This window comes from Pelodiscus sinensis, chromosome 5 (genome assembly GCF_049634645.1).
Source record: "Pelodiscus sinensis isolate JC-2024 chromosome 5, ASM4963464v1, whole genome shotgun sequence".
Taxonomy (NCBI): Eukaryota; Metazoa; Chordata; order Testudines; family Trionychidae; genus Pelodiscus; species Pelodiscus sinensis.
The window spans coordinates 45,049,752-45,068,002 of record NC_134715.1 but is presented as its reverse complement, the minus strand read 5'-3'; the positions used below and the strand labels follow the sequence as shown (position 1 = coordinate 45,068,002).

The following is an 18,251-nucleotide window of genomic DNA, read 5'->3' as shown; positions in this document are numbered from 1 at the left end:
TGTGCCAAAGAGAACAATTATGAAGCATAGAAGGGCTCTCATTTGTTGGCGAGACTTTTCTCTCTATTTAGACATTATCTCTAGAGTTAATTCTCTGCACAGTTGTTTATCTGAAAATAATGTCAGTGTTGGACTAAGGCCCAAATATGCTAAATGATGCACCCATATTCTGTGTCAGAATCTCCTTGATCCAAAATAAACCCAAATAAATAGGTACATATAATATAAATGCACTGGTTTAAACATGTTACATGTTAGAAATATTTTCCTATTACATAGGAACAGCCGTACTGGGTCAGACCAAAGGTCCATCTAGCCCAGTAGCCTGTCTGCCGACAGTGGCCAGCACCAGGTGCCCCAGAGAGGGTGGACCAAAGACAATGATCAAGTGATTTGTCTCCTGCCATCCTTCTCCAGCCTCTGACAAACAGAGGCCAGGGACACCATTTCTATCCCCTGGCTAATAGCCTTTTATGGACCTAACCTCCATGAAATTATCTAGCTTCTCTTTAAACTCTGTTATAGTCCTAGCCTTCACAGCCTCCTCTGGCAAGGAGTTCCACAGGTTGACTACACGCTGTGTCAAGAAGAACTTTCTTTTATTAGTTTTAAACCTGCTACCCATTAATTTCATTTGGTGTCTTCTAGTTCTTCTATTATGGGAACTAATAAATAACTTTTTATCCGCCCTCTCCACACCACTCATGATTTTATATACCTCTATCATATCCCCCCCTCAGTCTCCTCTTTTCTAAACTGAAAAGTCCCAGTTGCTTTAACCTCCCTTCATATGGGACCCGTTCCAAACCCCTAATCATTTTAGTTGCCCTTTTCTGAACCCTCTCCAAGGCCAAAATAACTTTTTTGAGGTGAGGAGACCACATCTGTACACAGTATTCAAGATGTGGGCATACCATAGTTTTATACAAGGACAGTAAGATATTTTGTGTCTTGTTTTCTATCCCTTTCTTAATAATTCCTAACATCCTATTTGCCTTTTTGACCGCTGCTGCACACTATGTGGAAGTTTTCAGAGAACTATCCACGATAACTCCAAGATCTCTTTCCTGATTTGTCGTAGACAAATTAGCCCCCATCATACTGTACGTATACTTGGGGTTGTTTTTTCCAATGTGCATTACCTTACATTTATCCACATTAAATTTCATTAGCCATTTTGTTGCTCATTCGCACAGTTTGGTGAGATCTTTTTGAAGTTCTTCACAGTCTGCTTCTGTATTGACTATCTTAAACAGTTTAGTATCATCCGCAAACTTTACCACCTCACTGCACCCCTTTCTCCAGATCATTTATGAATAAGTTGAAAAGGATTGGTCCCAAGGCCGGCCCCTTGGGGGACACCACTAGTTACCCCTCTCCATTCTGAAAATTTACTATTTATTCCTACTTTTTGTTTCCTGTCTTTTAACCAATTCTCAATCCATGAAAGGACCTTCCCTCTTATCCCATGACAATGTAATTTACACAAGAGCCTTTGGTGAGGGACCTTGTCAAAGGCTTTCTGAAAATCCAAGTATACTATATCTACTGGATCCCCTTTGTCTGCATGTTTGTTAACCCCTTCAAAGAACTCCAATAGATTAGTAAGAAACCACGCTGACTTTTGTCCAACAAATTATGTTCTTCTACGTGCCTTACAATTTTATTCTTTACTATTGTTTCGACTAATTTGCCCGGTACTGAAGTTAGACTTACCGATCTATAATTGCCAGGATCGCCTCTAGAGCTCTTTTTAAATATTGGTGTCACGTTGGCTACCTTCCAGTCATTAGGTATGGAAGCCGATTTAAAGGATAGGTTACAAACCACAGATAATAGTTCAGCAATTTCCCATTTGAGTTCTTTTAGAACCCTTGGATGAATGCCATCTGGTCCCGGAGATTTGTTAACATTAAGTTTTTCTATTTGTTCCGAAACCTCCTCTAATGACATTTCAAACCGAGACAGTTCCTCAGATTCATCACCCACAAAGGACGGTGCAGATTTTACATGGTGGTTAAGCCACGGTGACTCTTTTTTAGGTCTCTTGCTATGTTTTTTAATTTGGGGTATACGTTTAAGTTGGGCCTCTATTATGGTATCTTTAAAAAGTTCCCATGCAGCTTGCAGGGATTTGGCTCTAGTCATTGTGCCTTTTAATTTCTTTTTAACTAACCTCCTCATTTTTATGTAATTCCTCTTTTTGAAATTAAATGCCAGAGTGCTGGACTGCTGAGGTGTTCTTCCCACCACAGGACTGTTAAATGTTATGGTCACTATTCCCAAGCGGTCCTGTAACGGTTATCTCCTGGATCTGATCCTGCACTCCACTCTATTCTTCTTTATTGAAGATAAGAATTAGGGATTAGTAGGATTTGTCCTTTAAGAGTTTTTCCTGTTTACACTGTTGATTCATATGCAGGCACCAATAACAAATATTGACCAAGGAAAGAGTTGCTTCTTCCTCAAAGCTAATCTTAAACTGTGAGGCATCCTTGCCAATAGAAGGCCTGATTCTCCACTGCCCAGTACCTTGTGTAGTCATTAATAACAGTGCAAAGTGAGGGCAATATGGGTCCAAAACACTACCATTCTGATTTGTTAGCATTTTAAACTCACTCTGCACTGGCATAAATGACTTAAGGTGCAAGGCAACGGAGAATCTCTATACTGCTCTTCTTTTTCTACCCTTTTAGTTTCGGTGGAGAGTTTGAATACAATATTTAAGGTAAGGATTTTTTTCCTGAAGAAACACTTTTTATTGAAGCCTGGATTATGGAAGTGAGACACTGAAAAACTGATGGTACTTACGTGCTTTCAGCAGTGGCTAGAGATATTTAGTCTGATTCTCATTTACACCATTCTGGCACCACAGGTCATATCTGTATCCACTGTAAAACCCTTTTTATACTTCCAGACAGGGTTGTCTTTATAGGTTATGGTGTCCTACAAGAAGGCAGGGGGAGGGGAAATGGAGGAGGGGCAGGCTGGTGGCATCCAGGACTGCAGGAGGAGCAGGAGCAGGACAAGAAGGCATAGTCATGGGAACTGGGGGGTACTGCAACCCTCCACACATACATATTTTACTTGTGTTCCCAACTGTCGCTAACCCTGTGCCCAGGATCCTCACCAGCTTCACAAACACAGTCCCATATCTCCCACTGTGCATTCTACTTGTGCCTAAGAATGGCCCTGCTTCCACAGCAGTTTAAAGAGACCTTAGCATAAATGAGAGTCAGGTTTATTGTCATCTAGACCTCCTGTGCAGGAACTCAGCATTGTTATCTATAACCACAGAGCAAAGGCTTGGAATGGAAAAGAATTCTCACAGTAAAAGCAGTGATTTAGTGGACATGTATATGACAGGACAAGGAACCTGCTGCTGTTCTGTAGCATAAAGCTAAGATGAATTCCTGTGGAGCCCAACCTCATTAACTCAACAAGCAGAGCTGCACTGAACATATCATACTACTCCTTGAATGGGCAAGTGGCACCCTCTGATGTCAGGAAATAGCAGCTAAAGAAATAGATGGATTTTATATATACAGCATATCAGATTTTATATGTACAACATATCAGCATATCAGGCTTGATATGGACTCAAGCCTCAAAATACAGAGCCATTGCTGAATTTTAAACTCCTCAAAGGTTGGAGTTACTCAGCTCATTATACTGAGACAGGGCACTGGGTAAATAGAGATCCAAATATGGGGCTGCTAATGAACACCCCCAAGTTCATGTGTTTTGAATCAGGTACACCTCTGATCTCTGTTACATTCTTTTCATTATAGATTTACTTTTGTGGGTGCCCTTTTTTTTATCTTCAGTTTTAGGTTAATTCTGTAAATGGTGAGAAAACAACCCGGTACAGATACGATTTGTCCAAGCACTGTGTGTCCTAGGTGTCTAATACTAGTGAAATATTAGCTTTCTAGTGCAAGATAAGGAGACATTTGAGAGTTGGGGAAGGCAGGGCAAACCCAAACATCTTTCTGGCTACCTGCATAGGCCAGGCATATTAATTCCACAGTGAGAAAAGTTATTTTTTATTAAATATGGTAATTTGATAAATAAGAAGAATGTTTATGTTGTAGTCTCTGTGGGAGATCAGCTAACTGCATTATTCAGATCTCAGAGAAGTATCTTAAATGGACTTATCCTGAAACAATGTATGTGAAAAATGCTCTTTGGTCTCTACAGTGCAACAGTATCAACTTCTGCAAAGTAAGATCTTTTTTTTTTAAATGACCCCAGGGATATTTCTCACTGCTTACTCTGAAACAAAGCTGTTTATTTAATGAGTAGGTTATCACCTCCTCCCCACCCCAGAACTGCCAGCATTGGTTTTCTCTAACTACTGTTGTTACTATAGGAATAACACGGGGAAAGTGAACAAGCTGTTTCACCCATATTGACAGGTGTCTGCTGCTTTCTCCTCTGAGCCAGCACTATGTGACTATATGTGTTACACAGACATCTGGCTTGATTTCCTGCATGAAGATCTGATGTTCTCCAAAGGGCTAGAAGAATCAGTTGGTAGAAAAGGTTTAATGTATATCCAATCTCCCTTAAAGAGAATATTTTCCTTTCACCTGAGTAATATAGTTCAACACTGGCATCCTGTGGCCACAGAGTTTCAAGGAACCATGTTGCAAAACCTTAGAGCTTCTCATCAGAAAAATGCAAACAAGTAGTGTTGGTTTATCAGGAAAATATATTCCAGTTGCTAAACTTCAAGCCAGAGAAATCATACAGTAAGAAGGACATCACCTCTTCAGAATAAGGTTGGTTAATTGCTGTTCAGGAGTCTATTAAATCATTGTCATTTGTACCAGTGCTTTCCACAGAGACTCTTGTGACACCAGTAATAACAAAGTAAGTAAGTAATTATAACACAGCACCTAATACATATATTTATTTTAAGATTTTGACTAAAACCTCAATGGCCAAATTTAGATTTTCTTACATTGGCTAACACTTTACTTTGCAAACAATGCTATTGACTTTAATAGAACTTTCCCAGAACTCCATGCATTGGGTGGCACAAACTGGCCTATCATTTGCAGAAGTACAGGCTGCATTCACACGAGCATTTTAAGCATCTTTAATAGGACAAGCTCATTTTAAATGCCCAATAAAGCCCAGTGGCATGGAGTTGGGGAAAGCTCTTGATTTTTTTAATTTCATAAACTACAGGGGAAAGTCATCTTCTGTCAATGTCTGTAGATTTTGCAAAATGTCTGCAGCATAAGGCAAGCTTTTCACCCAAGTTTGTTTAACATTACTCACCATTTCGCAAATCTCTTAGGAGATAGTTTTCAGTGCAAACAGAAGCATAAGCACTGTCTTATGATAAAACCTCATAAAATAGGGCTGAGTGACAAAAGGAAACATGGGAATGGAACAGCATTTTTTAAACTAATTGTGCTGTTTTTCCCTCTCTAACCAAAAGAAATTCAGGCAGCTCTTCCCCAACATATCAAAAGTTTCATGTGATTTTTAAAAAAAATCCAAAAATAATAAATAAACATTTTCCTCAGATTCAGATGTTAAAAAATGACAGCTAAATTCCTTCAGGTAAATATGTTGGAAGTCATTCACAGAAAAGATGTAAACAGCCATCATAACAATATGTCAAATATAGAGCTTTTTATCTCGTAACTTTACTTTTTAATAGCCATTCTTCCTTAAAAAATGAGGTGTACAGGGTTCTTTCAAAAAAGGGGAGGGGGTTCTTTAAAAAAAAACCCGTCTAAACTGCGTTCACTTTTGAAAAAGTTTTCAGAAGATTATATGCAAATTAGCACCGAATTTGCATATCTCCTTTTGAAAGAATAACATAGTCTAGATGAAACCTAAGAGTCACATCACCATCTGTTTTTTATGAAGGGCTTGATTCCAGCAGCCTTGAAACTAAGTCCTGTGGAAGGTGTTTGGTTTGAGTAGCATGTGCAGAATCTGGACTACCTTTGGGTCAGATGCTGTTGTCCTCTCATGGAAACATTTAATCTATTGAAATGGGCAAATAGCTGTGGTCAGTAAATTAAATGGGATCCGATGCCTGTGGCGTGAGTGAAGAGGCATTCAATTTTCTGAAATGTCTTGGTTGTTGTTTTTTAAATGCTTGACTGTCTGATTTGGTTGAAATTTCAAAGAATGAGCTTACTCCAGACATGACCCTTACAGGCGAGTTAGTTTAACTGGCAGAACACTGGCTACAGCATTTGACTGAAAATCAAGTGGCTCTGCTGTCCTTGGAATATGAGGGGTTGACTCTTTAAGAGGAGATGGGCTTCAGCACCATTTGTGACATTCTTAACTTGCTCCCCTGGAAAAATGGCTTAATCAGGCTTCTGGAATGGATAAGGGAAAAGCCTGGATAGTGAGATGCCAGAGGAGAGAAGGAAAAGTCAAGGAAGGCCTCTAGGAAAGTAGCAAGCTTTGGAAGTTACTGCTCAGTAGAGAGCCATCGCAATTCAGGAGGGACTAAAGAGGGAGACACAGAAAAAGAGGTCTGTGATTGGCTGAAAGCTGAGACAGAGGGAGGTGCATCAAGTAGTATTAGTTATTGAAAATGGACCAGATCCTCCGTATGGGGGGACTAAGCCTAGTTTGAAATTGGCAAGACATACTTGACTTTGTGTTTATGTTTGTACTTGGATAATGATGGAGTTTTTGTTAATTACTTAGCTGGATGGCCAAATCACTGCATCTACCAAACCAAACAGTGGAGTTTTTGAGAAGACTTAACATGGGGGAATTGAGGCAGGAGTTATGGAGGTGGCAACCCTATTACAGGGATTGACCAAAAATGTGGACTTACCCAAGAGTCTTCTGAACCATCTTGGCTTCTTGTCCCATATGATAAAGAGGTAGTAGGCAGGGACACCCGTCAGGGTTATGGCAAAGCCTATCCCAGTATTAACAGGATCAGAGTAAAGTGACAGTGCAACCATGAAGAGGCAGGTGAAGGAAAACAAAGCTGGAATAAATAGCGGTACCTGAAACACAGGCAAAAAAAAAAAGTTATTACTTCCCGCTAACCTTGGTTATTGAATGACACAGGTATTTAATGTTCCATGAAATGTAAATTGGATAAAACACAGCAGCACACTATAGTTCTTCAGAAATACTAATGTTTAGAACATGCCTTTGAAATGTAACTAAAGAAAATAAATTAAATACAGCATTATGCAGGAAGCACTACAGCAGTCTGTTAATTACACACTAAAACACCAGTGCTTTGCATCTTTTAAAATGTAAAGGTTGTAAATACGTTACACTACAAAAGTCCTTTTCTAGTCTTCTATTAGACAAGAAGCACTAACTATAGTAAAGATTTCCTCAGTGATAATTACCTATTAGATCCCATTTTAATATAAAGCTAGGCGCTCAAGTCGCCAGCTGCCTTTTAAAATTATAATGTACATATTGATATCCCTCTGAAGGTGCAAAACAAAATCTGGCTAGAAGAGCACAAGATTGTAATTTAATCATGGATAAAAGATATTTGATAGCATGAGATAACTGACAGGTACTGAAGTAGTATTGTGCTTCTGACAGCATGACTGATAAACTTATCAGTGTCTCTCTGAAAACAGAAAAAAATAGCAATTAATTCTCTCAACTTTTGACAGTGACGATATAAACTGTCTTTTCTCCTCTTGGAAGAAGGTGCCTGATGCTACTGCTAACTAGACACCTGGTGTAATGGCGAATTCTCAAGAGAATTCCCTTGCCCTTAGACATTACTGATACTATATTATGCCCTGTTAATGTGTAGTAAAACGAAGAAATCGAAGAGAAATATGCTAACCTGCTGTCCTTTCATTTACATGCCTAAAAGAATGCAAGGAGACAGACTTATTTTTAAGTTAAGTTTCTTTCACCTGTTTAAAAAGAGATCAATTTTTGCCACTTTTACTCATGCTATGTACCATCTTGCTTTACAAATAGCCTCAATGCGAATACTCATATAGTAAGCTCATATAAATAAGGTATAGTATACTCATATAAATAAGGGTGGCAGAACAAAGGCTGGAATAAGTATTAGGCCAGATTTGAGCAATTTTTCAGGGTTCAAATCAGTGCACACACATAACAGTGCCTGCAATTAACTGTGGGCACAAATATCGGTAATTTAATGTCCAGTGACCTGTTTGCACCTGAAATGTGTGATTGATTCCAAATAAGATTCTGTAGAGAAATTAGGAAAATAAAAATAAAAAATATACCTTTGACATCTAACTATAATTATTTGTGCCTGACATTAACTCACATTGCAAAAACACGGATGACATTGTTTGGGCCTGCAAAACAGAAACCAGATATGGGTCCAGATGTAATGTCCCAAAACACTGGCCTTTTCATAGATACACAGTTGTGTACAATTAGGAGGCATCTTCACACAGTTTGTTAGATTAGACATTAATCACAACCTACTACCTTACTCCCTCAACATAGCCTGTGTGCAAAATTGAAGAACTTCATTTTCACACACCAACCTACATATAAATATACAACTTCTCCTCAGACCTCATCAACAGTGAACAAGAAAGACTTCTCTAGAGAGAAGCAGTGCTAGATTAACATTTTTGTTCTTCTTTGGAGATCTTGCAGAGAGAAACAAGCTGGAAATTCTAATGTTAAACATTTAAACTATAGTTAAAGAATCAGTTCTGTAAACACAGCTTGCTTGCAAGCAGTTTACATTTTACTCCAGAAAATCTACTGCCTCATCAGGCTATGGGAATAGAGGAGGGTTAAGTATATGGAGAGAGATTTATGTAAAAACAGTCAAATTGCTAAAATTACCTTGAAAGGACGAGGCATATCAGGACGTTTATATCTGAGGTAAATCAGCCCTGCAACTACCAGTCCAATAAAAAGCCACCTGGCAAAACTTAAGAAGTTCAGGAGGCTGTAGAGATCCCCAGTGAAGAGCATTATCATTGTTAACGGGTGCTGCAAAAGAAATTCAGAGCATAAGAGAGTCTTAATGTCCCAACTGCTTTTATTTACATCGTCATCTTGTATTTATAGTACACTATAGGTGACTCATGGTAGCATTTGGGGAATACACTACCCCTATTCCCCCACCTAACTTTAACTGCTATAGGGAGTGCCCCCCATACTGCCTCCCTGCTCTTATGGGTGGCTCTCCCCCTCCTACCCTCAGGCATCAGACCACCCTGCTCAGAACCAAGAACAAACACATTGCTGAAATGCAATAATCTCTGGGGTGAAGAACAGCAGCGAGCTTCATACAGAAGGATGTACACAGCAAGAGAAGGGGAAATTTTGGTCAACACCAGGACACACCCCTACTATGAGATCTTTAATGTCTACGTACTTTGGCAGTTAATTAAACTTATAGTTACTAACGTGAATCTAAAGCAGAGGTGGGCAAACTACAGCTGGCAGGCTGCATCTGACACATCAGTCCTTTTCATTCCTGTTCCACACGGCTCCCGGAAAGAGCAGCGTATCCCCTTTCTGGCTGATTCCTAAGCTTAGGGCAACCAGAGGGCTCTGTACGCTGCTCTTGCTCCAAGCACTACCCCCACCGCTCCCATTGGCTGGGAATTCCTGCTGAAGGGAGCTGCAAGGGCAACACCTGCAGACAGGGGGAACCACACACAGAGCCACCTGGTTGCACCTCTGCTTAGGAGCCAACCAGAAGGGGGTCATGCCGCTGCTTCCAGGAGTTGCTTGAGGAGTAAGTACAGCCTGGACTCAGCATCCCTTGTCCCCCCCAAGTCCCAGCCCCCTGTCCTATCTCTGATGCCCTTCCCATGCTCTCAACTCCTTGGTTCCAGCCTTGAATCTTCTGTTGCACCTCAAACCCCACCCTGGCCCAGAGTCTGCACCCTGAGTCAAAGCTCTCATACTCCCTCCCCTAAGCTCCAACCTCCTGACCCAGACCAGGGCCCCCTCCCATCCTCTGAACCTCTCAGTCTCAGCACAGTCCCTTCCTGCACACCAAGCCCCTCATCCGTGGCCACCCCAGAGCCTCCACCCCCATCCAGAGGCCTCCACACACACACACACACCAACCCCCTACTACAACCCAAAGCCCCCTCCTGCACCTTGAACTCCTCATTCCTAGCGCCACCCCGAGCCCTCACCCCATCCTATATCCCCAACCCAATTTCATGCGCATTCATGGTCCTCTATACGATTTCCACACTTGAGGTGGGCAAATCAGAAAAAGTTTGCCCACTCTTATTCTAAAGAGTAGTGTAGAAACTCCCACACACATTTGATTTGTTCTATGCTACAAACCTATTTTAATAAAAGGGGTTAGCTTAGGTTAAAGAATTAACATTTAGAGCCTAGATCAAATGGCTGGGGAATGTCCACACTTGATTTTACAAGCATGTTAAGAATCACAAGAACACAAATAAAAAATGTCAAGTGAAAACTGGCTCTCAGTTTTTATGTCCTAATTCAAAAGACACCGCCAATTTGTATTTTTTGTTTTTTGAATGAAGGGCTAGGTCGACCTTGCTCTAGGCTATGTGTTCACTGCCAAACAAAAAAAGTGAAAAATCCTAGTGGAGACACACTGGGCAGTTTTTACTGAGATGTAGTGAGGCAAGGTCAGGAGGCGAGGGGAGGGGGGGTGGAGCTCACAGGGCTGGCCTTTCTTGCTAAATTGTGATAAAAACCACTTCTAGTAGGATTTTACAGCAAGAGCTAGTTAACTTGTATTCATTTCTCCATTAAAAAACAAAACACACATATATTTTTGGCCATATCTGGGCTTTGGACAGACAGTGTAAATATATCAAACACGGGGTTTACCCCACTGAGCATCTCCTGTGACTTCCAGTCCATTATGATTTACACAGTGCTCACACTGTGTTAAGTTCTTTACAAATAAAAGAAACAGGGCAAAATCCTTACCCTGCTGAAATCAAGGGCAGTTTGGCATTTGATTTCAGTGGGGACAGGATTTCACCTATAGACTCGGCCCCCTAAAAAATCTTTAACCTTAAGCATGATGCTGCATGTCAGGTCAAGCAAAGGTTGGAGGTGAGAAATAAAAAAGGCTGCAAATAAGATCTCACAGTTACTAGGGCTTGATATATGCAGGTTTTGGTCTTAAAAATTCTCCAAGCCATAAATAAGTCAGTACGTAATATGCAATGTTTTCCTTTCTTCACTCTGTGTACATGCTCATTTTCCTTCTCTTCCCCAAATAATCACATTGCATTCTTGTGGTGCTCCGCCCTCTCCATACCACACAAAAGGAAAACCTGCAGACATGCGACAGGTCAGAGCAGAAAATATGTTCATAATGACTGCACTTAAATCTAGGATTGCATGAACAAAAGGAAAGACTCAGAGTACACTCCATCTTCCTACAGAAGCACACTGCTTTTGCATGGAAAAAGCAGGATGTGTAACTCGAACTCGCACAATAAAAGGGAACTAAGGGAAGCTGCACTGCCCATGCACTATAATAAAAATGTAAGTCACGAAAGAGCCAATAAAATAGTAAGCAAAACAAATGGAATGTTGCAGGGTAAAACAAATACACTAAAACATCTCCCTCCCCCAACCCCTGTAAGTACAGACCCCAATTTTCAAACTTGGGCACTACATTTTGATATCTAAATGTAACATTCAACATTTGGTGGATGGTGACACTGCAATTGGATGTGTGATAGCAGCACATGGAGTCGTACTGGAGCTAGCTTTGATCTCACCAGTGCAGATACCAGCTACAGTGGAACCATGGCAGCATGGGAGCCAGCACAGTATGTCCCCAGACTCCCTAGTGGGCTTGTAGTCAGGCACCTAGGCCATCCTGCTGTTGCTATCAGCACCTGTGCTAGACAGACTAAAGTTAGCTTGAGTGTGTCTCCACATGCTGGGCCTGACTGCAGTGCAGACAGAGCCTTAACCCGACACTCGCACATCCCAAAGTGCACCTACTGTAAGTATTGATTTAGGCCCAAATCCTGCAATCTGAGACTTCCACACCAACATGGAGTCCCACTCAGATCCGTGGGACTGTGCAGGGGGACAAGGGTCAAGCAGTCTGGAGCAAGGCCATTGGTTTAACGGGGTCTGATGTGGAGCACCCACAATCCCCATGAAAGACTGAGCCCCACATGGAAATTTATTTACAGACATAACAGCGGAGTTTAAAAATTAGGGGTTGAACGACTGCTCTTTTTTCCCCTAATGCTTTATTATAGAAACTAGTATCCAATGAACACAGAGCCAACTTTTAGCTGTGAGTCTGTTGTAGGAATTAGTAACTGGCCCATCACTATACTACCTGCTGCTTTTCCTTTCTTCTCATAGCCTTTCACTATTGTTTCTCTTAGCCATCTTATCTAGCATACGCTCTCACAATGACTAAAAAAGCAATCACTGTACTGCTCAGGACTCCCCCCTCCTGCATTGTCTTTGTGTATAATTGCTTGCATTTTTTCACTTTAGGGTGCTCTCAGGCAGTACTGTTTAGCGGCACTTCCAATTACGTGAATTTGAGTTTTATTTCTCTACTTCCTTTTCTATGAGACTTCATGTTGCTGAAAGAGGCCCAACTAATCACTTTCTTTCAACCTCCCAAATCCTTAGAAATAAAGTGTAATGAGACAGGATTTAGGTAGCAGCCTCAGGGAATTAAATGCTGCTATCAGAAACACAAAGCAAGCGGTACTAGAATACACCACTTCAGAGTCTCACGTCTGTGCTTACTGTCCTCTGCCCCTCACCAAACCCCACAATATAAATTAATAATAAATGAAACTCCAGCAGTGCCCACGTTCTGCTTGAATCCTCCCAGGCAAGTCTGTAATACACAATCTTGTGCAGGAACATTTGTTTGTATGATTTACCAAAACAATGACAGCTGGCAGAGGAGTGTGCTTGCGGACATGAATCATGGAGAGAATTTCCGGAAGGTGACCCTCACGGGATGCAACGTAGAACATCCTAGCGGGAAGTAAATGTGAACAGACTTTAAATACACTCATTATAAAGAAGAGTCAAAAACATCTCACTAGAGATGCAGAACACGTTGAAAGTTATCCTGAGCAGTACTACTTATTTTTAAAATGTTCAGCTTTCAAAAGATGTCAGAAGCCCATACTCAGAACCAAAGCAAAAGGCTTCTAACCATGTTCCATCTCAATATTATCAGTCTTTACAAGCTGTTAATAGAATGTTTTCCCACATTTACCACATACGTTAGAAATAAAGCTTTAATGAGTTAGGTATTACACTAATAGGGATTAATATTTAAAACAATTCACAAGATTTTAGCAATATGTTGGTAATGCATGCCAAACATGATAAAAGTCATAATGATAATTGTAGCCAACCTCTCCTGATACGTAAAGGAATTAATCCTGGTTTAATTTGCCCTCTTTGGTTTTGAGTCATTCCTTAATTGTACCCACTTTTCATCCCCACCACCTTGTGCCTCTCCAATAATGTCTTGATTTTCTTACCTGGAGACAGCAAAGATGCCACCATTCATAGACCCAAAGCAGGAAAGGGCAACAAATATTGGAACAGCTAACGAAAAATTTCCCATTAACCGTTCAGCAAAGGTCTGGTACAAGAGAGAAACACGAATTAACAGAAAAAATAAGAGATTTCACATGACCCTATTCTATAAATTTGTGACATTGTGTACTGCATGTTTGTTCTCTTTTTTAGTGTGATCTATATGGGCAAATGTCTGCTCCTACTCAGTGAGTAGCATCTTATTTGGACAGCAGTGTCTTATTTCAATGTGCCTACTTGCCAACAAAGGTACTATTTCATGGAAGAGGGGCAGAATCTGTCCCTAAATATTTATTGTTTTAAATAGTCGACTATTCATTTACATTATGCAAAGGAAAATCTATATCTAATCTCCTTTTGGCATACATATATAAACATTCTCAATAGATTTAGAATGATCACCATTCTGTGCTTCCATCATCCTATAGTGGCACCCTGTCACATCCTACTCTCCTAGGTTTTTACCATAAGAGTCTGGTTTTTTTATCTTTATGGTTTGAAGGAGCACACTGGTGCTGCCCAGGATTTTCTGTGTTCCCACAAAACATTCTGCTGCTAAAGGTTGTACATTACAGAATTAGTCACTTGGAAATAGTGTGTTCAGAGTCTCTCATTTTAAAAAAACAATCCCTTAGCCGTGTCAACCTTGGTATGTGGTGTTATACTTGTCTATTGCAAGACAGATGCCACAAGAATAATGAACTCCATCACAATTCAGCAAAACACTTAAACACATACTTAAGGGCATGCTTAAGATCAAGTCCCAGTGACTCTAAAGATTCAGCTGAATAGGGATCAGCTAATGTTATCAATAAGCTTAAACTCATCGGTATTCATCAGTAAGGGATCCAGTAAAAATCAATGAGACAGGAGCCCATGCTTAAGTGTTTTGCTAACTTGGGACCTTATAGGAGTATTTCTGTGTAGCTTCATTGTAAGTTTCCCACTTTTTTATTCTTATTTTCAGGGGAAATGACCAACTTTAACAACTGCACATCTGTTATACTATAGCCAGATCTATACATTCGCATTTTTCCTCCATAACTTACCACTGCCACAGCCTTTGAAATTAGCAGTTCCTCGGGGCTTATTGCAGTGAAATAAGCCACATTTGTTAACACATAGCCAACTGTGACAATAACCATCGAAATGCATATTGCAAGTGGTATGTTTCTGGAAGACACAAAAAAGCTCATTAGTTGCAATCTGCTAGTCATTCCCTCAAAATGAAGCAAATGAGAACATGAGAAAAAGTCATTTGGTCTTTGTCCTTTGTATGCCTAGATCTAAGATTGGCATGAACAGATGAGCAGCTGGTGATCTAGAAAATTATAACTACAAGCTACAGATTTAAAAAAAAAGAAATTGACATTCCATGTCTCTAATTTGAGTCAGCTATTCAAATAATAATACATAAGCAGAAAAATTCTATCCCTCAGTCATGCATATGCAACAATATCCTCAATAAAGCTCTACCGTGTGCCAACTGACATTCACACTGAAGACTGGACTTTATGGAGGTAACAGAAGACTGAATTTGCCTCAGAAATTGTAGAAATAAGCATTAAAACCTTGTTATTTTATCAAAACAGGATGAGGACAAAGGAAGTGTTAATAAACAACCACTATGTATTATACAGCACTTTTGATCAGTAGTTCTGAAAGAAGACAGTGTCATTACCCCTGTTTTAAATAAAGGAAAACTGCATTGTGGAGGCAAAATGACATGACCAAGATCATGCAAGGATGCCAGCAACTGAACTGGGAGTAGAAACCAGGTCTCCTGAATCCCAGTCCAGTAAGCAACTCTACTCTGTAAGCAACACAGCCTACCTAGAAATTACATGCTATGGCCCAGATTAAGTAACGATTCAGATTTGAGAATTAAAGAATCAGTCTTTAGTTTGAGCTAACAGAAAGAAGCATGATACATACAGGATACACATTTCCTTTAGAAGGGGATGCTCCTGCTTCATGGCTATTCCCATCATCTGAGTCAGTCAGGAGTAAAGTTAAGCAAAAACTGATTTAGTTCACTACTACTACTAAACCCATGTACTCCAAGTGGAATACAGGTCATCTACAAGTCTCTTCCACTTCACTCTGTCTTGAGACAAAACTTCTAGCTGACTCCAGGAGTACACCAGTTGTTGGGCAATTCTAAAAATGTTCACTGGCAATTCTAAAAATCAGAGAAGAATGTACTTGGGATTAAACTGAAATGGATTTTTTTTTTTAATTTCAGCAAATTGAAAAAAAGGTTTGTATCTGATCAACATCTTGTTGGGCTTAAAGCAGGGTGCTTTAGTTTTGAGCATTTTTAGTAATTTTAAGTTTTTTGTTAATGTTTTGAAACAAACATTTGTTTTGAACCTAAACCAAAAAAATGTTTCAAACATGGCAAAACAAAACAATTTGATTTAAAAATGTTGCCCAGCTCTATTCATGAATGTATTTCATAGGATCAAAAGGCTGTTATGTGTAGCAATCTTTTGTATGAGAGACATCTGTGGGAGTAAAGACGGAGGAACAGGAGTTCTGAATGATCCAAAGAACCTGCTAGCACACCCCCCAGAAGAAACAAAATCAGGTAGCTCAAAGAGCACCTTTGGGATCCATTATGTACTGGTTTTATCATAACTCTTGCAAACTACATTGCCACTCCTGGGTAAGAATTTAACAAGGACCTTTAACATTGTAGGCTGCTGGCCTGTCTCCTGCAAAAGGCTGATATCTTGCCCAAATTCTGGATTAGAGCTTTCTCCTCAGAGCTTAGTTTATTATTCAAAACATAAACACACAAAAAAGTTATTCCCTGTCTTTCTATAGGCAATCCTGGAGTCCCCTATCCAGTGCCTGCCACAGGAATCCATGGGATTGCCAATTTTAGTTGGATGTATTCCTGGAGATTTCATCACATGACATAAATCTTTAATTAAAGATTAATCTTTAAATCCTGGAGACTCAAAGACAATTCTGGAGAGCTGAGACACGTTGGTTCCTAGGGTTTTAATGCAGTGCTGTTTCCTTGACCCAGGGATTTCCTCCTCCTACCATCACCACCTCAGCTGAGCCATTTCTGGCTCTTATAATTATCTCACCCTCCTTCCAGATGGATCTGTGAAGACTTTCTACCAAGCCTAAACACCTTTCATTAAAGGACTGTGCCTGAAACCACAGCTGACTGACTCCAGGCCCTTGGAACTTAAAGGGGCAGAACACCCCATGGCAGATGCCTATATAGAGCTTTCGAGTTTAAGGGACGTTATGGAATGAGAGACATTAAAAATACAGATAGAAATGTAGCCATGTTAGTCTGGTGTAGCAAAAACAAAAAACAGGACTATGTAGCACTTTAAAGACTAACAAGATGGTTTATTAGGTGATGAGCTTATGTGGGCCAGACCCACTTCCTCAGATCAAATAGTGGAAGAAAATTGTCACATCCATATATATACACCATATATACTTTGGTATATATGGTTGTGACAATTTTCTTCCACTATTTGATATGAGGAAGTTGGTCTGGCCCACGAAAGCTCATCATCTAATAAACCATCTTGTTAGTCTTTAAAGTGCTACATAGTCCTGTTTTTTGTTTCATTAAAAATACAGTGGCTGTGCCACTGTTCCAACATCTTAATTGCATTCAAAACTATGGTGAGTATTAAAGGAACTACTGATAAATAAGTAAGTGGTCATGTAGCAATGATTGAAATATGATGGACATCGTGGCACTGCATAAGTTCAATGTCATTTAAGGAAGAGGCCCGCTATCTTAGGTAACATAAGAAAAAAGGGAACCCAGCAGATTATACATGTCATTCAAGGCAAGAGCGAATGGGGTGGATGGGACACTACGCGGAATTCAAATACTGGTAGAAAAGCCATGAAATTACTATTGCATTGTTACCAATATAAAATGTCCTCTGTCTGCTGGCATAATCTCCTGTTCTGACTTTGAGTTCAGGTAGTCAAAACCACCTGAGCTAAAACTGTCTGTTCTTCATATGGAGTACTTATCAACCCCTATAGAGCTTAGTGCTACACGGTGCCCCTAATTCAGAGGTCGATATAATGTCCTCTCAAATAAAATGGCAGTTCAAATTAAAGAGGAAAAGTGCACTTTAAAACCTGAGTGTATATAGCACACTGAGTCCTAGCTCATTATGCTGAGTAGCACGAACCTCTGCTGATAGAAGAAAAAAAAAAACCCATAACTAGTCAGCAAGTGCCATTCATTTTACATTGCCTGAAGATTGGGAATCATTGTGTTTCCAAAAGCCTTGAGCAGAATAAGAGGTTTGGTGACCTCTCAATTCTTAGTGCTCTTATGTAAAAGAAGTGTTCCATCTATACCTCTTTTTTCTCTCCCAGAATGATCAGGACCGTAGGGGTTTGCAATATATTATCATGTAACACCAGTGAGTGCTGCTTGTTAGATGGCTGCTTGCAATGGCAAATTTTGACAAAAGTATCTATCTAGTTTCATGATTTAAGGGATGAGTCATCCAATACTGGTTGATTTTTCATTCAGAACTACATTTTGTCACTTCATCATTGTATAGTGCATAAAGTCAGATCTGAACACTATATTGAAATACTGAGTAGGAGCTTTAAGAGAGTTTTTTCTACTGGTCAAACTGAAGGAAGAATTCCCAGTGAACAATAAGATACCTTTATTCACCTCAGTCTCATAAATTAATCCTTTCACTAATACG

The 18,251-nt window shown here is 40.0% G+C and overlaps 1 protein-coding gene across 1 annotated transcript in view; it reads right to left on the bottom strand.

Annotated features, from left to right (window-relative positions):
* The window catches only part of SLC7A11 (solute carrier family 7 member 11), an 87,322-nt gene that overhangs the window by 11,892 nt on the left and 57,179 nt on the right, over positions 1-18,251 (bottom strand). Inside the window, exons 7-11 of the mRNA XM_006124420.4 lie at positions 14,580-14,703; positions 13,473-13,576; positions 12,858-12,954; positions 8,815-8,964; positions 6,824-7,001 (exon numbers count right to left, since the gene is read on the bottom strand). Of these exons, the coding sequence (XP_006124482.1) occupies positions 6,824-7,001; positions 8,815-8,964; positions 12,858-12,954; positions 13,473-13,576; positions 14,580-14,703 (653 nt within the window). The remainder of the gene's footprint in view (positions 1-6,823; positions 7,002-8,814; positions 8,965-12,857; positions 12,955-13,472; positions 13,577-14,579; positions 14,704-18,251) is intronic.